Source organism: Crocodylus porosus, unplaced genomic scaffold, assembly GCF_001723895.1.
Source record: "Crocodylus porosus isolate Cpor-Errol unplaced genomic scaffold, CroPor_comp1, whole genome shotgun sequence".
NCBI lineage: Eukaryota > Metazoa > Chordata > Crocodylia > Crocodylidae > Crocodylus > Crocodylus porosus.
Window position 1 is genome coordinate 59,716,090 of NW_017728918.1, and position 24,981 is coordinate 59,741,070.

Here is a 24,981-nt window from a genome sequence, read left to right on the forward strand (position 1 = left end):
TCCTATGACCCCAGCTGACTTCCTGGCCTTTGGGCGGGGGGCTGGACTTGATGATTTTCCAAGGTCCCTTCCAGCCCTAATGTCTATGAAATCCACTTAACTGCATCCATATTGGAGCTGGAAAAATAATAGATTCACAGATTTCATAGATGTTGGGGTTGGAAGGGACCTCAGGAGCTCATTGAGTCCGACCCCCTGCCCTGGGCAGAAAAGAGCGCTGGGGTTAGACAACCCCAGCTAGGTGCTTGTCCAATCTCCTCTGGATAATTTTATAATCCTTACTCAAAGTTAAAGACTAGAGCTCTATGAAATATAATGTGAGTCTGTCTGTCTGTGTAAGAATGAAAGCAGCTTTAGCCTACCAATTCAATAAATGCAAACATTGTTTTTTCTTGGCAAGCTCAAGGTTTCCATCCAAGACCGATGACAGGGTACAGATCCAAATTAGAGCAATGTCAATTTCAACTCTTGGTATTAAATTCATTTTGGAAACTAAAAGTAGGACAAGTTTGAAGGCATTTCAGCACTGGCTGTCACCCCAACAATGCAGGAGCCTGCCAGCCTACAGAAATCAAACAGGCTACACTTAAGAAGCAGCTAGAACAGCCAATGCATCAAGTTTTAATAGCTCTGTGGACCTCTTTTGTGCAGCAGATGTGTAAGCACAGAATGGTGGGGCTAAATTGTTACACAAACCTAGGAGGACCAAGGTGGTCCCAAAATTGCTACAGTAAGAACATAAATCTCGATGGTAATATAACTTGAAGAGGAGGGAGAGGGAGAGAGCAGGGTACTAGCTTGTACACCAATGCAGAGGGGATGCCATTCTGTTATACAATTCACATAAAATAAATAATAAAAGAACAATGGATCCCCTGAAATAACTTCTTTGAAACAGTTTCAGTAATGAAGTTTCACACTACCACTTCAAAAATACAGTCTTATAAACCTGACTAGTATATATCTTGTGGCCTTACAATATGTGCATTCAAATATTCCAGCTGACACCATAAGCAGTTCAATATATTAATAAAGGATACTATATGTGATGTCCAAAGAGTACTGTCCAGCCTCTAAGGTTGGCTGCAAATTATTTTTCCTTTCTATAAGACGATACAGTTTACGAAATGTAGGAAGTGCTGCAGTACGCATCCACACAATGAAGTCTTCATTGATGAACCCATTGTTGTCTGGGTCTGAATCCAACATATATACTGGCTTGGGCCAGTTTACAGGCTTTGTTGTCTCTAAAATTAAATCATTTAATTATATAAACATGTTTATGGGGTGGAAAAACACAATTCAAAGCCAAAATCTTAAAGACTAATTAGGATGCTTGTTCCCACTACTTCCATTAGAAGTCAAGAACCTCACTGCTCTGAGAAATCAAAATTTCCATTTCCAGGCTAAATTTATTCATGGCCAGCCTGTATCCATTTGTTCTGAAACCAATTTTGTCCTGTAACCTATAGGCTTTGTCCTTTCTGAGGCTTACCCTCTAGAAAACTGCTGTCTGTATACATATATTTTTAGAGACTTTGTTTTACTAAGCTAAATAATCCATGCACATTTGGTCTCCTCTCTTTTGCTCATTATACTCTCTCCTTTCTTCTAATTGTCCTAGCAGCCTTTTCTTTTCCAGTTTGAATTGGTCTTTCTTGGACACGGGTGACCTAAAAATCTCAAGAGTATTCCAGATGCAATCTTCCTAGTGCCATGTATAAAAGGAGTACCACATGTAAGGCATCTCCTTTACTCTACTGGAAATAGTTTGTTCGATATATTCTGGGATTGTACCTGCCTGTGTGCAGTAATATCATATTGGTGACTTCCATATCCTGTGATAGGCTAATATATGTTGGTATTAGAAATGAGGCTAATGTATATCTTGCAGATTTAGATACTGGTGTACAAATAGCTTTGTCTGCATAATTGAGGTTGTATGTCCATTTCCTGGTTATTAATAGTCAAATGTAGCTGGCTATTTAACCAGCTGTAAAATGATTAAGGTATTAATACTCTTGTCAGAGGGCTGAGTCACACTAAGCTCAATTAAGATTACATATTGCAGAAAATGATCTAAAAGCAGTATCAGCAAGAAATATTTTAAGATTAATAGTAGTGATAAGGAGTCTAAGTTTAAACAGTTGCAGGATTTTCTTTAGAGTTTGCACCCAGTGTACCGCTGTGCTACCATATTAGAACAGGGAAGTCAGACTGGTCTATTTTCTTTGTTCAAGGTGAGTGCTGGTGGGGCGGGCAGGGAAGAGGAAGAGGAGAGAGAAGAAAAAAATAGCCTTAGTAGAAAGAGTTAGTAGTAGTCATTCAAAAAGCTTTAGTCACATAAAATTTCTTAGAAGACAGGTTTAAACTAGGGTCTCTTTAATCATGGTCAAAGGTTCAAACCAGATGTAAATTAATATAAAGCACAGTGAAGCAAACAGAAAATAAAACCAAACTGACAGTTATGATATGCATCAGCCATTTAAAAAAATAAAACTGACTGAATATTTCAGTGTCTGATTCTTATAAAAATGAATGTGACATCTGTGGCTGCCTCAATTTAAAAAGTATGGGATGACAGAAAGTACAAGTCAGATTCTTTTACACAGAAACATTCTTCCAAATATTTAAAAAAAAAGGAGTTTGTTGTCAGATGCAACAAAATATGGGTTAATTTAAACAAGTCTGCCTCAAAGGATTCTTTCTTCCCCATAAAAAATGTACATTAAAAGAGCATTCCTTTTCTTTTTATTCTGACACTTCAGATCTTTTTAGAACCTTTAAAATGATTGGTACAAAATGAAAATAGAGTCCAAAACCAAAATATCTTAAATCCCCCCCATGACAACTCATGATTTTAAAATAATAAATCAATTAAACTAAGACACATTCACACAATAAAAATATCCCTTTCACCATTTACAGACATTTCTGGCTGAAAAAAACATTTTTAGTTTGATATTCTGTGCAGAACCACCACACTGTTGTATTAGTATGTCAGCACAATGCTGACATTCACATAAAATATCAGTGAGAATAATTTTTATTATTAATCTGTGTCTGACCCATATCCTTACTATCTGACTATTCATTATAAAGTGTTAAAGTAACTTACTTTGGAAAAGTGCAGTCAAGTTATTTGCATCTCCTGAAGGATTCCTGAATTTAACATTTTTGTCTGTCCACCAAGCAATACCTTTTTTATTCAAATGAATAGGAATCCTTGTTTCATTGTCAATGCGATACAATACCAATGTATCTAATAAGAAATCAAGAAAGAAAAAAAAACAAACAGACAAGCATTAAACTAGAGAACATTTTATATATTTTGCTTGCAGAAAAAAATGGAACTAATATTTGATAGTTCCAGAAAAGAACGGTATAGGCAGCACTAGCATGTATAATTGTCACAATAAATACAAGGCATACATAACAAAAGAAAAAAAAAAAAATCAACGATTTCCAGAACAGTGATCCCACACCCTGCATTCAGGTTCATTCAGTAATCACAATTCAAAAAACAGAAAGCAGCACCAAGCATAACAAACTAAAAGCTTCCCGCTTAGTAAGAGTTTGTTGATTGGGACGGGGGAGAAATAAATAAATTGCATAGCCTAGTTTCTCCATTTTTAATTATTTATTGCACAATTGAAATGTGTGCCAGATTACAGGAGTCTTGATAGTCTTAAAAGTTAAAAAATGATACCATACCATTAAACATACTGTTGGCTATAGCTCCACACGGAGCAATGGGCTTGTTCTCACTCGTGCGGTAAGGCTCACACTCCTTACTGGGATTCTAATATTTAGAAAGAAAAAAAAGGTAGTTCAGAACTTCTATAAATAAAGCAAGCCATCCCATTCTTCAGGAAATACTTCAGTGAACCTAGAGCAGCCTTTTGGCAATGAACACTACAGTCTTTTAAAATAAGGCGAAGTATTATGATGCTTTAAAAAGATGTGTAAAAACTGCAGACAGTTCTCAATCATGTAGTACATGCATTGTAATATAATGTTTTATATCAGGTGGCCATCTTTAATCTAATGATTCAAGTCTACTATAAATTCATTTAGAACATTTTCCTAACAAAAGATCACAGTTAAAAAATCCTTTTTTTTATATATATATATATAGGGATGTGTGTGTATTATACTAATCATCTATCTATAGCTATATAATTAGTATATTGTTCTTTTAACAATCCAATAAAAAGCATTAAGGAAAAAAAATCACAAGAGGCAAAAACTGATGCTTAGAATACTTCTACAAGTACAATAAAAATGCTTATACACCAATAAAGAACTGGCTGATAAGATATAATGAAAATACAAAGAGCCTAAGAACTTCCTCAATGCTCTTCTGTTTTTGAATAAAACATGGAGCTAAAAACCTGGACTTCATAAAATAGTGGAAGACAAGGCTGTTGAGCCATTAACAAATCACTGGGGACAGAGGAGCATCTGCTGGAACCACAAAATAGCAAACTGCTCACTTATGAAGGGCCTCAAAGAAATCTACAGACTGTAGACAGATTCTGAGCAGTTCGCTGTCCTTTTGAACACTTGCATTTTAGAAAGATCTTTCAAATATAATTCTAAATTGGAATATGCAGTTCTGACCATGTGAAAACTGATGATGTAGCAAAATTAATTTATCCCAACTTGGATGTTCACTAGCTGGATGGTTATAGTACTGAAAAATTTAAAAAGCCTTCAGACAGAAAAACTGAGGATAAATGAATCTCATTTGCTAAAGAGTGCAAGAGATCTTTAAATGTCCAATTACAGACACTGAGCAATCGTCAATCTAACCGCATCATAATCAATAAGTTAAACTGATTAATTGCATATTGTCCATTAAGCATAATAGATATGAAATATGCTTAGTATGGGGTGGGCAAAATATGGCTGGCTGACCAGATCTGGCCTGCCAACAGATTTGATCCAGCCTGTGGGTGGATGGCCACCAATCCATTGGATCTGGTCAATGGGCAGCTCTGGCCACCATGCAGTGCCAGATAGGAGGGCAAGACTGCTTCCACCCAGCGGCATCAGCCCTTGACACAGCAGCATCAACCTAGTAGCTGCGCCCACAGCTGATGCTGCTGCCCAACACTGCAGCAGATGTCCCGTCTGTGTCCACAGGCGAACTCTGGGGCTCCTGGTGAACTACAGCTTTGGCTGGGTTCTGATGGGAGACAGGGAGAGAGATGTGGATGTGGCTCTCGACAGGTCCCCAAAACTCATTAAGTGGCCCTCCAGCAGAAATAACTGCTCACCCCTGGCTTAGTAAAACATCAATCCTTCAGGCACTACACAGAGTAATACCTACCAAACTATAAGACATGCACAGGTTTTGGAAGACAGCATGCAGAAAAAGAGATTTTTCCAGAAAGATGCCTGAATGCTTCAATGAAGGCAGCAGTTCACTGGCTGCCAATCTGCCAATTTTGTAGTAGCTTTTAACTGCAAAGCCAACAGCCACTGCCATTCTGGCAGCAGACACAAGAGGGTTAACACTGGACTCTGCCCAGTTGCCTGCTGGGCCAGAGAGAAGTGGGATTCATTTTTGCAGCCACCAGAGCACAGCCTCTCCATGCTTCTATTCCAGCAAAGAAAAGAAGAACATCAGCTTCTTCACTTATGACACTGCAGTTTTGGAGAACCTATTTTTTGGGGAGAAGGATGTATATGGTACACAAGTAAATACAGTATTTCACTTCACCTTTATTTAAATAAATAAGCCTCCTCCATACCTTAATTTATGTAGCAGTAGAAATGTATTTGCCTGTTGTTATGCTAGCAAACTCATTTACTTACAAGTAAGGAACCATTATCTCCATTTAGTTGACTGTCATCTCGAGATTTCACATAACGACGATGGTTCTGATAGAAGTTGGACAGTCCGTAATACATGAACACATTGCTCTGCAACATACAAGACGGCAGACAAAGACGGTTTCCAATAACTCCAAGGAGAAAAGACACATCTATATAATACATCATTACACTGATATGGCTGAAAAGTTGACATATTTTTACATCATAGTGTTTATATTTATTCTATATCAGTGATGTTCTCAGCATTAGCTCAAACAAATTACAACTTTTTTAAAAACTGCCAATATTACAAATTCAGATGGGCATATGAAAATGATGCCCTTTCAACTTTGCATATTATTAGTCGATCACCACCAGGAAATTCAGACTACTCTATATTCTCTTTTGCAAATGAGTTGTTAAACCATGAATGTTTACTTAGTGTCAACATGCAAATTCTTAGAAACTGAAAATCTTTTAAAACCTAACCTGCTGACACTTCTAACACTAGACATCTTAAGGCAAACACTGAAATGTCTTAACTCAGGGGTGGCCAACCCACCGTACACATGTCAAGTGCATGGGCAGCCTTTCTGCATGGCACATGAGGCAGGGAGTAGGCAACAGAGCAACAGATTTGGCAAGAACACAGAATAAGAAGCAGAAAGCAGAAGAGAAGATCAGGCAAGGAACAGAAAGCACAGCAGCAGTGGAAGAGAACTGAAGTGGCACTCAGGGAGCGCACACCTAATTTGTGGCATGGCTGCCAAAAAGATTGGCCCACACTGTCTTAATTCACAGCGATTAAGATATCAGCAGGAAATCTAAGCAGGAAATCTAAGCTAATACTGCCACATATTATCCCATCTAGAGTTCTACTATGAGATTATGGACAAACCCAATATAGAACTGAACTACAGACCTGCATTAACTGACAGCTTCAGCTAAGGCCACAACTCTATACATGGTAGCTTTTACAACTCATACTATCTGTGGTAATCCAGAGAAAGGAGTATTGAAACATACCTCCTTCCCAATGAGTTACATAATCTAAGACTTAAAGGGCAAATCTATAGATTGTGCGGACTTATATGTTCCAAATACTGCTATAAATGCATGAGCAAGTAATAAATAGGGGTGCACCGATAAAGATTTTTTAGGCTGATACTGATGACCAATATGCAGCCCTGCAGCTTGGAAAGCAGCATCTGGCTGTAAAGTCTGTTGGGGTGGGGAAACAGGTGAGGGGAGGGAAGGGGTGTGGGGGGCGCAGATCGAGGCCCCTGTGGTGAGGGAGGGAGTAGGGCTGGGGCAGAGGCTGCCCAGCTAGGACACAGTAGGGTGCAGGACGGAGCCACGAGTGGCTCATCTAGGGCACACAGGGAGGGGGAGAGGGTGGATCCCACCACTACGCACACCCCTGGGGGAGCCATGAGTGGCGTGCCCCTTGGATCTGTGAGTGGGGCAAGGGCAGGCTACTTTTGTGGGCTGGGGCCTAGGGTGGCACCAAACTCTTCCTGGCAGGGGACTGGGCCACGGCTGTGCTCAAGATGGGCAGCAGCAGCACTGAAGTGGGGGAGGAAGGCTACGGGTTGAGTTACAGCCACCCCAATATTTGCTATAGGCCCCCCTCGCAGAGCCACCACTGCCCACCCCGAGTGCAGCTCTGGCCCAATGCCCCCCCCGCCAGGAAGAGCCCAACGCCATCCCCAGCTCAAGCCTGCAGAGGCAGTCCGCCCTCTCCCTGAGCACATATCCAGGGGGCACAAGCCCCGCCATGGCTCTCCTGGCAGTGCGTGTAGCGGCAGAATTCAACCCCCCTCCCTGCACCCCACCAGACAAACTGCTTGCAGCTTCGTCCCATGCCCTACCCTGGCTAGACAGTGCTTGCCCCAGCCCCACCCCCTCCTTCACCCCAGGGGCCTCCATCTGCCTCCCCCTGCCTCTCCTCCCCCCCAAGACTTACCAGTTGGATGCTGCTCTGCAATCTGCCGTGCTAGCCGCGTGCATGCTACAGCTGCATGCATTCACGCAGCATTTATAAGCAACATTATCGGCCACATCAACCACAAAAAACTAATTGCTGATAATGTTAGTTTTCCTTTTATCAGTGCTGATATGATATAGACCAACGTATCGGTGCACCTCTAGTAATAAATCAAGTAAGGATAGCATCAGTTCTTTTGTACCACATAGTTTGGAGACAAAGCATACAAAGATAAGGTGACTGGAAAAAAGAAGAGAGAAATGAGTTATCAACATTACATCAAGTAAAATGCTCCTCCAAAATATAATTCGAAGAATTTAAAAGTGCAGCAGAGCTCAAACAATGGAAAACTGAAGATGTGACTTAAACTACTATAATAGCTTACAAGAGCAATGATTGTTTAACACCAGGACTATCAATCATGACATAAAAGCACAAATACTAAATTAAAATTAAGAGCTATTTAATGCCACCTTACACAACATAACAGACCTCAAATGGATGATCGAGTGTAAAATTAATGGTGCAAGTACATGATGGTGTGCTATTCCAGGATACATTTAAGCATTTGTTGCAGGGACTAGTAGGCTCTATGCCTGTATAATCAATCTGTAAAAGAAAGGGAAATCAGAGTTACAGCAGGAAGACAACAAAGATAAGTAATGATTAACAAGCAAAAACATTGTGAAAGAAGGCATATCAATTAATTCCGCCACCTATCCATACAATTACACATACCCCACACAGCTTCTGCCACAAACAGAAATAACACTTTAAAAATATAAAACATGGGCATTTACCAAATTGATCCTTACTGCTACTATAACAAATACAGATTTAGAGCTCTAATACCAGGAGAATGACATTTAACACCTGTTGTGTATTAAAACCTACCTTTTATAACTTAAATTTTCAAAAAGAATTCTTGAACCAGTATTTAATCACTAGAATTTGGTTAAAGAACACATGCTTTGCTACTTCCATTTAGAAATGCAATGGGGCAGCAAGATTTTTAAAAGTCCTAAGTGCTCAAAAGTACCTGCCATCTATTCTTAATATATGCAAGACAGTTCTCAGTGCTGGCAGATGACAGAACAAGCAGCAATGATCTCAAGTTGCAGCAAGGGAAGTGTAAGTTAGATATTAGGAAGAATGTACTACCCTCCTAGTGAGAAAAACACTGGAATAGGTTAACCTAGAGAGGTGGCAGAAGCTCCATCCTTACAGGTTAATACGACCTGGTAGACAAAGCCTTGGCTGGGATGATCTAGTTGAAGATGGTCCTATTTCGAGCAGGAGGTTGGACTAGATGACCTCCTGAGGTTCCTTCCAAACCCAACTTTCTATGATTCTAATATAAACCAGTGATCTCAATTTCCCACTTGATGCTGAAAACAAAAGTTTATTGCAAGGTACAAACAACTATAAGAATTTTGCACCATGTCCTGAAAAAATGAGATACTGAAACAGCTAAGTGCCTGCATGTTTTTCTGAAAAGTTACCAAACTTGGTTTGTACTGGCTTATGCTTACAGTTAAACTTTTTGCTGGCACATAACTATAAACATGTTTCCTACTGTACAACAGGGTTTTGAGCCTAAAAAAAGGTTGATTTACATAAAGAAATGAGTTCTACAACCCTGCATGAACTAGCAAATATCATCACTTCAGCAGTCCTTGTGAGCAATCTGTTGACTGTTAGTTTAAATAGCACTGCACACCATTTATCCTGAACTAAACAGTCAGTTGAACAGCAGCTGACTTGGTACTTAACTCATGGGCAGATCTGGCTGATTTAAAATGATGTAGGAGAGACAAAACTTGCGTGTGATACATCTTTAATTAGACCAGCTGTACAGTTGGGAGAGAGATCTGAAAAAAACCTCAACTTTTACAAAAACTTCACTATGCACATCCAACTCTAGTTCTTCAGTTAGTCAAAACAAACCCTGACACTTTAGGGTTACAATAAAGCAGACTGCATTTGGAAAATCAAATCTCTGAATAGTAGACTGCAAATTCTACAATGTAGGAAATCCCTATAGACAAACAATGTGATCATACTTTTGACTGGAGCTTCCCTGGATCTGTGGAAGAGGATCCCAAACTGCTGCTTATCACATAGCCCCTTCCAGATTTACCAGCTGCCCATGTACTGCTACCAGCATACATTTTATATTTTAACCCCATTAAATGCCAATTATTATTATTATGAAAATTAAATCTGCCATTACACAATTTCTGCCATGTACCCCCCAGAGATGTCTTGAGTGCCCCCCCCAGGAGTGAATGTACCACAGTTTGGGAACCCCTGATCTAGGGTAATGCCCTTAGACAGTAACAATTCAGAGTGAGGAAAAAAAGGGGGATGAGGGGAAGTTGTTCTAACTGTTGATTATGTATGTATAACTGCTAAGACTCTTAGCTGCCATGTTAATTTCTTCACCTCTCAAAGTAAATAACGGAACAATCATTCTCTTTACACAATATTACTTTGAGGTTAAGAATCTTGTCCTGGATCCAGTTGTGTTTTAGTAAATTTAAACTTGATTTTAATGTAATCTTTCTACTCCAGGGGAAAAATAGGTTTTTCAAAGAATGTCTCTTTAGTATCTTATATTTGTTTCTTCCAACTAAATTATATTCATCTCCCCTTGACAACTATGAACACACTATCTGCTATGCAACTCTTGTGTGAGAGAAACAGAGTTTGCAAAAATGCTAGAAAACTGCTTATGTGCAGGATATGTAATATTGATACTAAATCTGGTGGAAAGCTTCCGTATTTGAATTTAAGGTAGCTCTGATGGAAATCAATGCAATAACATACTGTTATTGAATACTTAGCTGAATGGTCAAAATTATACAAAGTAAACCTAAAATTGCATCATACTTTAACCTCTGTTGTAAATAAAAATCCATGTTTGTATTTAAGTCCATTTTGTTAAGTAAAATTAAAATTAAAATCATTCACTACGCCATTAATGCTCTGAGATATCCAGGTCAGTTTGGTAAATATGGCTTCATTAGAAAATTATTATGTAAAGAATAAAAAAAAAAATATTAGTGAAAGACAAAATTAAAGTGTGGTTAAATTTTACTAAAAAAATTAGGTTATCATCAATATGTGAAGTGCTCATTCTGTATTTCAAACAATGTAGTCAAATTAACAAAAATTTACTTGCTCAAAAAAATTATAGGGGCTAGATCGGGGTGGGAAAAATATAGCCCATGGGTCAAATCCATTCCGCCAGGTAACTGGATCTGGCCCACAGCTGCCCCTGCAGCGCTCCACATGGTGGGGGACAGCACTGAGAACACCCAACCAGAAGCTGCTCCTGCTGCACTGTGCCATACCATTCCAGGTGGGTGGGCGAGCAGCTTCAGGCTGGCGGCTCCTGCCCAACACCAAGGCTCTGCCTTCAGCTCCCAGCCATCTTCCTGGGAGCTGGAGCAGTTTCCAGTGGGCTGTTCCAAAGGTGGCTGCAGCCAGTTGGGTGCTGCTCCTCCTCTTGCTCCTGCCACACCATGCTGTGCCACTCCCAGCAGGCATGCGGGGCTCCAGCTCCTGGAACTGGAAAAGGGCGGGGCACACAGCAGCACATAGCTGGGCTGTGGGCACCAGCGGGAGCATGGTGCGGGCTGTGGTTCGGCACCGTGTGGAGTGCCATGGGGGACTCAGGGCAGCTCTGCTGCATGTACCCTCCACCTCCTCCTCCCCTTACCCACAGCAGGCTCCCAGGATCTAGTGCCTAGGCAGGCCTTCCCACTCTTCACAAGCCCCCTTCCAAAGGCAGGGGCATATGATCCCAGCCTCTCCCATCCCTCCCATTTTACTCCTGACCACTGCTCCCACCTGCCCCTACAGCCCCATAAAGACCTTTGGTAAATTGTTGTGGGGAAGCCCGGAAGCCAGATAACACTGCCCAAATGCAGCCTGCAGAGTCATGGGCCAGAAGTTGAGTACCACTCAGCTAGATCTTTAGCCCATGCCAGCCATTACTAAACATAGCAAAAAGCTGGTTGCAGGACCCTTGTCCTGGTGCTGGTTCTCTACTGACCCCACAGTTGGATCCACAGCAATATATGTCAGCTCATATTAGCATTACAACCACACCTTTTTCCCATTCTAAGGACACATGAATAATCACACAGGAAACTGAAATGGTTGCATGTCAGCTGAGGTTCACCCCATGCCAAGGGAATCCAACAGATGCCTGAAAGCAAAAATAATGAAGAGAAGAGCTGAGAAACTAGACCATAGTTTTTGGAACTGGGTACATAATTTTAGCTTTTAAATCTATACTTATGCCACAGTTCTGCAAACACTTAAACCTGTGTTAAATCATTGGGACCAGTCCTACAAAAATAAAATGTTAAGCACAAGTGTTCGCATCTAAATAAAAGCAGAATCTTTTTTAAACATATCAGTGTTTAGATTGGCCAAGGAACTTGGATGTTGTGACACCCAGCTTTCAATCCTGCACCCTCCAAACCAGAATCCACAGGCACAAGTTTAGCATCTCAGCCACCCACACAGAACATGGGCAGAACAAAGAAACAAAGAATGGGATTTACAACACCCATCCCACTGAGCAGGAAGTAACCTAGACTGGTCAGAAAGAAACCCTGACGAGGTGTGCATCTTAAAATCCCCAGCCTAATTAGGACTCAGACACCTAACTCTAGGTTGCAAGTTATCTACAATCACCCACACCTAACCGCTCTCATGAAACATAGCTCAAGAATCCTGCCTTTCAAAAAGAGCTCCAGGAAGAAGAAGTGGTGGTGCTGCTGTCCCCTTCTTCCCCTTTATACATTTCCTCCCACATTAAAAAAGCAACTGGATAAAAATATAAACAGTGTTTGAAACAGGGAGAAGAACCATAATCTCTCTACTCCCAAGTGAATACTCTACCCTAACTACTATGCTACAAAGGCTTGTTCACTGTCACTCTGGCCCATTACATTATTACATCAAAAATCTATAGCTGATATGATCAGGACCATCTCCTGAAAAGTGGTTTCAGTCTTTCAGGCAGTGCTGAACCTGAGTCTGCTTCTTGATGGAGTGCTCTAACTAGTAGGCCCTTTACATAAGAAGGCAGGAGGAGCTTAGGAGTACATTGCATTTCTAAAAAAAACCAAAACAGATTACTATTTCTACTTCTGTGTCTAATATGGATTAGGGTCCTTATCTTTAGTCTCCATGCTCTATAAAAACTGATATAAAATGTAAATACTTTTACCTGTAATAACTAAATCTAAACCAAAGATAAGAATTTTTTTAAAACACTGCTGTCAACAGTTTAGTTTGCCAATGGTTAATGTATTAGAAGGAACCGTTCTTTCCATTCTCTAAATTGCATCCCATTAAAGATTACACAACTACCTCAAATATTACCACAAGAAAATGCCTTTTTTTAAAAACCCTATCCTAACAGCATTCTTTAAAAGAAATCAATTAGGATTTTGCGATGCAATGTGTGCCCTCAGATCTAAGCACAAAGGTGCATATTTTTAGAAAGCAATTAACTTGTAGACATGATAGTGACAGAACACAAAGTACATTTCAAACTAATCTTTTACATTCCTTGACTTGAGCAGCTTCAATTTTAGATCATTTACACATCTTATTATAGCAAATGTTAAAACTTAAGAAAGATATACAAATGAGAACATATGCTGCTTGGTTACCAGGAGTTAAAACAACTATTCTAATCTTCACAATTTTGTCTATTTCTGTCTATGTCCAATTACTGAATCTGCACAAGGACTTGTACTTTTATTGGTCCACACTGGTTGCATCACACTCTGCACCACTTCATTCCTACAAACACACACACTCTTATGTTGGGTTTTTTTGTTTTTTTTTTTTTACTGGGAGCAATCTTTTTTTTAAATTTATCTTATTCAATCAACAAGTTAAAAAGCAAGCATTAGAGATTAGGTTGTTGTTATAAACATACAGAAGCTACCAGCTAATCAAACATTGAGCATGGATGAGGGAAGAGGTGGCTTTTAGTTATTCACTGAAAAACTGCATTGTTTTAATATTTAGTAGGGGTGCACTGATACAGCTTTTTTGGGCTGATATCGATGGCTGATTATTAACAAGCCATATCAGCTGATACCAATCCGATTGCCAATATGCAGCATGGCAGCTTGGAGAGCAGCATCCAGCTAGCAAGTCATTTGGGGGGAAGGGGTAGGGGGAAGGAGGGGATGTAGGGAGGGCAGATTGAGGCCCCCCCCCGTGGTGAGAGAGGGAGTGGGGTTGGGGCAGGATGAAATCACAAGCAGTTCATGGGGGGGGGAGTGAAGGGGGATGGCATGAGGGGCATGTGCCTCCTGGATCTGTGCGAGGCAAGGGCAGCTGCTGCTGTGAGCTGAGGACAGGGTTAGTGCTGGTCTCTTCCTGGAGAGAGGAGGGGACTGGGCCAGGGCTGCACTTGGAGCAGACAGCAGCAGCACCAGCACCAGGAGTGGTGGTTCAGGGAGGCTACAGTGAATTCTGAGGTGGTTGTAGCCACCCCCCACAGCCTTTCCTCCCAGCACTGCTGCTGCCTACCCCAAGTGCAGCCCTGGTCCAGCACCAGCCCCACCACCAGAAAGAGCCCAGTGCTGCCCCCAGCCCCAACACACAGTGGCAGCCTGCCCTCGCCCCACTCACAGATCTGGGGGGCAGGTGCTCCACATGCCTCCCCCTGCAGGTACATGCAGCAGCAGAAGCCACTCCCCTGCCCAAGCCCCCCAGTAGCTGCATGCATGCTGTGGCTATGCACATGCACACACATTTATAAGTGACATTATCGGCCACAGCAGCCAAAAAAAGGTAGCACTGAACTTCTCCTTGTACATAGGCACGTGGTCTAAATCAACTTGTTAAAACAACAATCATCTTCTCCACTTTCAAAGTTCCCCTAGCATTATAGTTACCCCATAAATCAACTTGCAGATGCCTGGCTAAAAAAAAAAAACTCCAAAAACCCTTGCAGACCAGATCCTGGCACTGAGATATGGGCGATGGGCCATACCAGTATCTATGGAAGATGGTCAGGCTAGATCAAGCTGCTTAAAAGTCTTCAAGTGAAGCGTGTCTGTGGGGTACTGACTGTGCTACAAGGGCGATATAGAAAATTAAGGTTGGATGGGACCTGGCCAAGTTCACAGATGACACCAAGATATGGGGAAGCGTGATCACGCCTGAAGATAGCCTGCAGATACATGCAGACCTAGACAGGCTGGCAAGTTGGGCGGATCAAAACCACATGAGGTTTAACATCGGGAAACGAAAAATGCTTCACCTGGGGACGAACAATCCCCTGCACACCTACAGCCTTGGCAATGCCAATCTGACCAGCACTACGAATGAAAGAGAGCTGGGTGTAATAACTGACCACAGTACAAACAGGAGCCAGCAGTACAATTCTGTAGTCACCAGGGCAAATAATACTCTGGCGTGCATCAATCGATGCATCTCCAAAAAAAACAAAAAAGTGATTCTTCAGTTCTACTCAGCATTGGTGAGACCGCAGCTGGAATACTGCATTCAGTTCTGGGTGCTGCACTTCAACAAGGATGTGGAAAAGCTTGAGAGAGTCCAGAAAAGGGCTACTCGTATGATCAGAGACTTGCAAGGCAAGTCATATGAGGTAAGGCTGAGGGACTTGGGTGTCTTCACCCTAAAAAAGAGAAGGCTGAGAGGGGACTTGGTAGCAGCTTACAGCTATATCAGGGGCATACATCAAGAGCTTGGTGAATAACCGTTCAGCAGGGCACCCTTGGGGAAAACCAGGAGCAATGGCCACAAACTCCTGAAGGGCTGTTTCAGGCTCAAAATTAGGAAAAACTTCTTCACAGCCAGGGTGTCCAGAACATGGAATAAGCTCCCTCCAGAGGCAGTACAATCACCTACCCTGGAGATCTTCAAGAGGAGACTGGACAGTCACCTTGCTGGGGTCACTTGATCCCAGTTTTCTTTCCTGCTTGATGCAGGGAGCTAGACCCGATGATCTTCTGAGGTCCCTTCCAGCCCTTACAATCTATGAATCCATGAACCTCAGGAGGTCACCTAGTCCAGTGCTTCTCAACCTGTAGGTTGCAACCCAAAAGTGGGTCGCAAGAATATATGAAAAGGTTGTGAGCAAACTTTAAAAATGGATTCTCCTCCAAAGGAGAAAAATGTAGGAAGCCATGGCTTCCCCCTTGCAGACTGCCAGAGCTCCAGTCTGTGAGGGGCTGCTTGGGGCCTCCCTGCCTGACACACTGGGGGCCTAGGAGTGAGGGGCAGCAGGTCAGGAGCAAGGGGCACTGGGTCAGGATTCACCACCTATGGTTACAAATGGGTCCTGGTACAAAAAAGGTTGAGAACCACTGGGTCCAACCCTCTGCTCAAAGCCCCAACTAGATCATCCCAGCCAGGGCTTTGTCTAGCTGGGTCTTAAAAACCTCCAAGGATGGAGATTCCACCACCTCTCTGGGTAACCTGTTCCAGTGCTTCACTACCCTCCCTGTGAGAGAGTTTTTCCTAATATCCAACCTAAACTTCCCTTTCTGCAACTTGAAACCATTGCTCTTTATTCTGTTATCTGCCACCACTGAGAACAGTCCAGCTCCATTCTCTTTCAAACCCCATTTCAGGCAGCTAAAGGCTGCTACCTAATCCCCTCTCACTCTTGTCTTTTCCTGACTGAACAAGCCCAGGTCCTTCAGCCTCTGCTCACCAGCCCTGTGCCCCGGCCCCCAAACTATTTCGCTGCCCGCCCCGCGGACTGTCTCCACCCTGCCCGCACCTCCCTGTACCGAGGCCCAAACCGGCGGTCACACTGCAGGCAGGACAGGGCCAGACTGGACCGGACCGCGGCGGCTTCCCCCGGGTATACTTCGGAGCCGCCTGCAGGGACAGGGCGGCCGGCCGGGGACGCACCCAGCCCAGCCCCACACCGCACCTCGTACTCGCGGATGTTGTTGGAGGTGACGAAGATGCCGATGCCGATGGGGATGAAGACGAGGCCGATGACGAAGAAGGCGGGCAGCACGGTGCCCGCCGTCAGGATGGGCTGCCAGGCCGGCAGGCGCTGCTGCTTGAACGCCGTGTTGTCCGGCTTCCGCGTCTTGGCCGCGCCGCCCCCCGCCGCGCCCAGCCCGCCCGACGGATGCCCATCCGCATCCTCCTTCGCGCTGTAGTTCACCGCCATGGCGAGGGCTCAGGGGGCCGCCGCCGCCGCTTGCGCCGGGGAGGGGGGGGGAGGGGTTGCAACGACACAACAGCGTCACCGTACACCGCGACCACGTGACCGGGCTTCGCGCCGTCCTGCGCAAAAGGGGCGCAGCTGAGGCGCGCGCTAATGATTCGCCGCGCCAGGGGGAAGTAAGAGAGCAAGAACGAAGACCAGAACCCTAGCAGAGGAACTACGCGTGCGCAGTCCGGGGGGGACGCGGGCCCGCAGCTGGGATGGCGCATGCGTAGTTGCTCTGCTAGGGTTCCGTAGCCTGGTCTCCCCAGAGGGCAGCGGGGAGCTGGGCTGGTAGGACCAGGGCCAGTGCCCTTGCTCGCGGGGCCGGGAGGTGTTTCCCGGGTGGCCAGGCCGTCCACGCTGGGGCCAGACTCGCTCCACCAGCACCCGCAAGAATCGGAGCTGCCGCACGCTGGCCTGGTTGGGACGGGCTGCGTGTCAGGAGTGAGGGGCACTGGCAAGGGGATGGGGCGGGGTTGAGGGATTGTGGGTGGGGAGTGAGAGCCACCATGTGGGCCGGGTGTCTGCGGGTGAGGAGTGAGGTTCCCCTCCCGCCCCAAGCGGGTCCCTCTGTTTTGGAATTGGAACTATAGTAACCCTACTTCATGTGCAATTGCTCACAGCACGTTGTAGCTTTAACACCATTTAATATTCCACAGATTTAGTATGGTCTATGAGTAATGTGTAACTTCACCCAAAGTGAAGGGCAGGAGGGGGTAAATCCTCCCCTCACCTGGTTCCTGGGTCCTCAGTGGACCTGAGTGATTTTTTTCCGTGGTCTGATGCTTTAAGACAGGCCCGGTGTAATTTTGGGGGATGGGGAAAGAAGTGAGACAGCAAACTGGCCCTTCTTCCTACCTTCCCAGTGGCATTATATGGGCCTAAGTAAGATATTGAAGTGGATCAGATTGAATTTAATTACTGTAAGTATCATGGGGATAGGTTTCTACCTGTTTGCAATTATGCCAGTAAGCACACAAAGGAAAGTGAAAGTTCAACCTACCCTCTGCTTCTGAGGTGTAAAATGGAAGACTGATTATTTTCTTTAACAACTGTATTTGTATGAAAAGAATATTTCTAGTATAAAGTAGGATCATAGGAAAGTAGGACTGGAAAGGACCTCAAAAGGTCATCTAGTGTAGCCCCCTGTTCAAGGTGGGATCATCCCTGACTAAACCATCTCACCCAAGTATTTGTCTAAACTGCTTTTGAAAATTTCTGGGGATGGAGAGTCCAAAACTTCTTGTGTTCCAGTGCTTGATCACCTTTATAAACAGAAAGTTCTTTCTAATATCCAGCCTAAATTTCTTCTGCTGAGTGTTGAACCCATTGTTCCAAGTCCTGTCCGATATAGCCACAGAGAATTATATATCTCTATCCTCTCTATAATCATCCCAAAAATATTTAAAGACTATCAGAGACTTCCTTACTTTTCCAGAGTAAATTATCGTAGCTTTTTCAGCCATCTTGCATAAGTCATCCTTTCTAGGCCTCTAATCTTTTTTTGTAGCTCTCCACTGAACTCTCTCCAGTCTGTCTACTACATCTTCCTTAAAGTGCAGGATCCAAAAGTGGAGAGACTCATTGGAAGAATCGCTTCTCTTGATTTGCAAGTGACACCCTTGTTAAAACAAATCAGCCTGCTTTTGGCTTTTCTGTAACAAGAGCACCCTGTTCCCTAATGTGTTGTTTATGATCTGTTGTAACCCCAGGTCCTTCTTTTCAGTTCTGCAACCTAGCAAGTCATTCCTCAGTCTGTGTTTGTGCATGTAGTTATTCCATCCTAAGTGAACCACTTTAGATTTGTCCTTATTAAATTTTAGCTTGTTGATTGTGGGCATTTTCTCCACGTTTTCCAGGTCATTCTGGATTCTGGTACTACCCTACAGAATGTCTTCAACTTCACCCAACTTAAGTGTCATCTGCAAATTTCTAAGTATATATTCAATTCTATCATCCAAATCATTAAGAAAATGTTGAACAATACCTAAGCCAGGACAGATTCCCAAGGAACCCCATTTGATACCTCCTCCAAACGAGATGTTGAGTCATTGATGACTGTTCACTGAGCATGATGATGCAACCAGTTAAATAGGCACATTACAATGCTTTCATCTTGTCTGTATTTCCTCAGTTTCGTTTGTTAATGAGAATACTGTGGCAGATCAGGTCAAGGTATATCACATCTATTGCTGTCCACTTCATAGAACGTGTTGGTCAGACACAGCTTGCTTTTGGTGAATCAATGCTGGCAGTTTCTGATCAACTTGTTCTTCTCTAGGTGCTTCAAAATAAATTCCTTGAGGCCCTGTTCCATGATTTTTCCAGGTGTCAAGGCCAGAATGGTCTTTAATTCCCCAGTTCCATCCTTCACTAGTCTTTCTCCCAAAGTACTCAAAAGCAGAAGGTAATTACATAGCTACTACATTTAATTTTCATATTTTGAATAGAAGGCCAGGATACTACCAGTTTAATGCATATCGGTTTTTACAGTATTGTAAATTACACCGGAATCCAGAGCAGACGGGCAAGGATCCTGAAGCAGCCATTGCAGTAAACACTATTAAAGCACCTCAACACTAATTGATGAGGCACATATAATAGGCTGTTTGCAATGATTGAATGACTACCTATGATAACTGCAGACACAACACCTCCATCTGTATTTATTTTTACTAATATTTTTCTCCAGGGTAACTGTACACTAGATTCTAACAAGTTTTACATTGTTAGGGGTTTATACTAGTGCAAAAAACAGTTTCCTCTAGTACAAACATGAAATGTGTTCAGGCCCTCAATATTCAAGTATGAATGAGACTGTATTTTAAAGATTTAGGCAGCAACTTTAATTCACAGGGTGAAATTCACTTGTCATCTGCAATGGAATACATTTCGAGCAGATGACATTTGTTATTTTACAAAATATACTATACATCTGTGTGCCAGTCAAATATTACAATGTTAACATGTATGGAAAACCTCAACAACGTGCATTTACTGCATTTAGGTTACAGCCAGTGAGATATGCCTCCCACTTACATGGATACTACAGTTCATTCAAAATATTTTAAAAATAAATACATGAGAATAAATCCTAGTTGCATTTCTGATTCAAAACAAAACAAAAACACTTTAACTGTTTAAAGTTCTACAAATTGTGTCTTTGGTAGGAGTTAGGGGAAGTTCCTACAGCAAGGCACAATATTTTTTGCCGTAAGCAAAATATATTGGAGTGTTGTTAAATTTCAACAAGTAAAACACACTTTCTACATCTGAGGCTTTCATTGTGATAGGGTTGCTGTATTCAGTCAGAAAACTGCCAGTTTCATTACAGATTAAATTAAAGGCATTTTTAATCTAGGTGGTGATTCATTCACAGATAAGGTTCAGAAGGCTGTGGAACATGCTTGCAATATCTTCTATTATGTAAGCTACAGCATCACTGAGGGTTTAGCAAAACAACTAAACAAGAAAGCTCTTTCCAGTACAGCCAAAATCTAGCAGGGTTCATTCTTCATAAGAAAAATGAAATTGATTGTATCCACTCTAGATGCCGTAACTGGCATTTTCATCTTTTCTTTACAGGCTGCCATGTCATGACACTTTATACCCACTTAAAATGAATTCACTTCATATGAAGTCTATACAAAACAAACAAATATTAGAATTTCACGGAAGCAAAGTGTCACATAAAACAGTTTAAAAATGCTGTCAGCGAGATATACAGTATATAGGTAGCAGCATATCCTACCATTCTGCTGGTGTGAAATGTGGTGCAGAATATAAGTTTTGGTATTAAAATACTGTTTCTTATTACTGAGAAAATAATATTGGAAACATGATCTGAATGACTATAAATCAACACTTCATTATCTTCCCAAGTCCAGAGACAGCCTGAGAGATTAACTGCTCTATTCATTTCAGCATGAGGTTAAATAGTTTTTGACTATGTCAGAATAGGAAAAATGGAGTGTTTCACCATTCATTCATTTATCAGAAATGAACAGTTAATGCATCCATTCTTTAATCCTGAACCATCCCTCTATATTCCAACCCCTGCCAACAGGTACCAAGTCTAAATTTTTCCTTAACAACATGGAATTTGAAGCCACTGCAAGCTAAAAATATGGCAACAATTCGTAATACAACTAATTAATTATAAAAATACTTATTTATGAAAATAAATACCAGAAAACATAGTACAGTAAAACCTCATAAATCCGGACGTTAAAAATCCAGAATTCTTGAAAATCCGGCACTTTTTAAAAAATACACTACTGCCAGCCATGGAGGCAGAAGCTTGCACACGATAGCTACCACCACCATCCACCACCCCACATTGCTGCTCTGGGACCAGCTGCCACAACACCCCATCCCCCCAAGACGCAGAGGGAGAAGCTTGTATGTGGCAGCTCCTGCTGCCGTCCACCACCCTACTCCATGTGCGGCCACTGCTCCAGGACCTGCTGCCACTACCCCCATTTCCCCATTCCATGACCGGCTGCCGCCCCCCATTTCAAAAATCCAGAATTTTCAAATTTCTGGTAGGTGCTCGGTCCCAAGCATGCTGGATTTATGAGGTTATACTGTATGCAGTTGTATTACATCGTATTAAAAAGTCTGTGAAATATCATTTTTATTTTAAGAGCTGCCATAGAATTCTCACTTCTCTGCTTCTTATGTTCCAGCTTTCCAGGGCTGCTGATATAAAATTTAAGTTCAGTTTGTGATTCATTTCCTAATGTCGAGAAAGCACAGTTAGAAAGAATAATATCATTAGCTCTGTCAGGCTATGGATTTTTCTTTAAAGCACTTGACAATATCAGGGTCAGCTTTATGTATGTATGCAATATGCACTTTAATATGGTACCATATTAGTATATGGTACCATATACTAACCTAAGAGCAGCAACTGTCCAAATCATGTGTGTCCTTCTCTATAAACAACTGAAAGAGGGTCAGCCTTCTGAAATTAGTATTACCATTCAGACATTCAGTTGTGTTTGCATACTAGTGAAAATTTATTTGTTACAGTGTAATGAAAATTAACTTTATGGTACAGGCAGAAGTAAAAACACACATTGTAAAAAAAAATCACAGCTTAACGAACACTGGTTTGCAGTATTTCAAATCAATCTATAAAGTCAGGTCGTACTATAGGACTCTGTATTTTAGTACTCAGTTTTATGCCAAACCACTGCACAGTGCAAAAACTTATAACAGTATATCCTGTACAGCAATGTTCAGAACATTTAGTCTCACAGAGTTATAAGGGGGCAGGAAAATTTCTGTTGAGTACAGTACGTCTTCCATTTAAAAATGCACTGTTGTTAACGTAATTTCTTTACAGGCTCTCTAATAGAAAAATACCAACACTTTCAGAATTTGACAGTGTGTTCTACATATAAATGTGCCATGGACAATAGAAATTGGAAGGCTCAGGGAAAATTACATTACAAGGTGTATTATAAAAATAAATTATATAGCAAACACCAAACAAAATCAAGCATGTGCCTTATGCTTTGCAAAAGAAGAGTAAAATTCATTTGGCAGCAAAACTGCTTCTCTCTCTCACTATAAACTTTGAAAATATTAGCAATGCCATTGCATTTTTTAAAGTCTAAGAAAAAACCCCCAAACAAAACAAAATATCCAGTGGAAGCACTAGATACTTCCATAAGTAATCAGTAGCATTGGAGCCCCTGGCAGTAATGGTAGAGAGCTTCCAACAATGATCCATCCAACTGGTGTAGTAAGGAAGTGCACACATACAGAATACATTTGGTGTAGTATTTCATCTAGAGTTCATGCGTAACTGATGAATGATGACACTCTCTAAAAGAAAAGACAGGAAAATATTTGATGTTATAAGAAGGTAAATAAGACAAATTGTAATGGTTGTTTTTTAAAATAAAAATATTAAAATGAAATTTGGCATGTTATAGTATTTATTTTCAGAACATCTTAGAGACAGTTAATCCTCATAAAATATTGTGAGATAGATAAATGTTTTAGTCAAGGCAAAACAGAGACTACTAGAACCAAAATTAAAACTCACATATCTTTGGCTCCATACTCAGTGCTCAGACCACATCTCTGCTGCTTTGAAAACAATAATAATATAGTTGGACAAGATAAACTAACTATTATAACACTGAGGCTCAAATCCTACTCTGAATCAGGGACTTAATCTTGCTGAATGCCCTCTCTAACATACTTGTAGCTCTTCTGGGATGTCTGTATGTGGCTATGGTCCTCTCTTACTTAGACAAAAAACTTAGTCCTGGAACAGAAACTTTTCCTGTCAAAACTGTAATGCAACACGTTTTGATTTAGACAAATCAACATTTTTTCTTGAAACATTTTTTCAGTAAAAAAATGTGTGGCCAGATTTTATTCAGCTTTTATTTCCCCATTATGCCATAGCATTTTATATCTTAATTATTTTAGGGTTGTTGGTTGTAATTTAATTATTTTACTCATATTTGTTAAACCAGTAATCAGGAATGTAAGAAGGAAAGAGAAACAACGATAGTTCTTAAATAACATTCTTCCACATTTAGTTCTGCCATTAAGTTTATGGCCAACAGAATTATATCCATAATGTGTAAAAAGACTGCAGAACTGGAGTTTAGGATTGTATTGTGCCTAATAGACAAGGTCCATTACCCTAATCAGTCTCTCTGCACTGATATTTAATTATAATATTTTACTGTAAATATTAAATAATCATAGTCATTTAATCTGAAGTCGTACATTTTATTACGCACAACATGATATTTACTAAGAACTTCATCATCAGTGTAGTTTTGAATGTATAATACACCTTGAAAATAATTGAAATATTTGTGAAGGTTTGAAATAAAATAACATAGTTAACCATTAATTAGAAATGCTTATAATATCCTTTCAGACATCAGTCTGTTGTATATTTCTTAAGGAGTAAGAGTGATTTTCTTCCCTAAAAATATAATATATAAGATTTTCAAAAACTATTTTAAAAGTATCTGTGTATCTTTGCCACAGTTATATTTTTATGAAGTTGTGTCCAAGTTTAATTTTTAAATAATGGTTCTAAAGTATTTGATTTTTGGGAACTGTATAATGGAAAACTGAAAATATATTAAAAATTAGGGATGCCAATTAATCACAGCGCATGTGATTAATGCGTAATTGGTTCTTGCATTAATTTTTTTAACACATTAATTGTGCATGTGGTTTTGGAGCCTGTGCCTGGGCTGTGCTCCGCTACATCCGAGCCACCCAGCGGGGCAGTGCAGAGGAGTGCAGGGCAGCCTGGGCACACACAAACTGACACACAAGCAACCACAGCCTGCATGCTACATGTACAGCAGCGCTACACGGGTAAGTCTATGGAGGGGGAGGGGTGGGGGAGCAGATCAAGGCCCCCATGGTGAGCAACAGAGTGGGGCATAGGCTGGAGTGAATGGGTCCCTGAGGCTGAGACAAGTCGTGGCACAGAGCTGCAAGCAGTTCGTCCAGGGGCATGGTGGGGCATGGCTCCCTGCCACTGCATGCACCCTTGGAGGAGGCATGGGGGGCACCCTCCCTCCCAGTTTGTGTGCAGAATGGAGGCAAGCTGCCTGTGCAGGCTGGGGTGCTGGACCCTGTTGCCTTTGCCCCAGGACTTGCGTGCTAGCTGTGTGTCCCCTGCCCACCCAGCGTCAGGAGGCATGTGGCATTGTGCAGCACCCAGGACAAAGGCAACAGGGTGCAGAGCCCCAGCCCACAGCAGGCCACCTGCCTCTGCCCCATGCATGTATCAGGGGGTATGTGTTCCCCATGCCTCCCTCAGGATTGCATGCAGCAGCGGGGAGCTGTGCCCCCGCTACCCTTAGACAAACGGCCCATGGCTCTGTCACATGATCAGCCCCAGGACCCCATTTACCCCAGCCTCTGCCGCACTCCCTCC

At 42.0% G+C, this 24,981-nt stretch overlaps 2 protein-coding genes across 2 annotated transcripts in view; both read right to left on the reverse strand.

Moving 5' to 3' along the window:
- Window positions 1–17,065, reverse strand: part of TMEM30A (transmembrane protein 30A) — a 27,830-nt gene extending 10,765 nt beyond the window's left edge. Inside the window, exons 1-6 of the mRNA XM_019537649.1 lie at window positions 16,761–17,065; window positions 8,303–8,419; window positions 5,824–5,931; window positions 3,715–3,802; window positions 3,119–3,262; window positions 1,041–1,247 (exon numbers count right to left, since the gene is read on the reverse strand). Of these exons, the coding sequence (XP_019393194.1) occupies window positions 1,041–1,247; window positions 3,119–3,262; window positions 3,715–3,802; window positions 5,824–5,931; window positions 8,303–8,419; window positions 16,761–17,009 (913 nt within the window). The 5' untranslated portion in view covers window positions 17,010–17,065. The remainder of the gene's footprint in view (window positions 1–1,040; window positions 1,248–3,118; window positions 3,263–3,714; window positions 3,803–5,823; window positions 5,932–8,302; window positions 8,420–16,760) is intronic.
- Window positions 17,066–19,870: 2,805 nt separating this feature from the next.
- Window positions 19,871–24,981, reverse strand: part of FILIP1 (filamin A interacting protein 1) — a 201,596-nt gene continuing 196,485 nt past the window's right edge. The window contains exon 7 of the mRNA XM_019537651.1: window positions 19,871–22,883. Coding sequence (XP_019393196.1) covers window positions 22,843–22,883 — 41 coding nt within the window. The 3' untranslated portion in view covers window positions 19,871–22,842. The remainder of the gene's footprint in view (window positions 22,884–24,981) is intronic.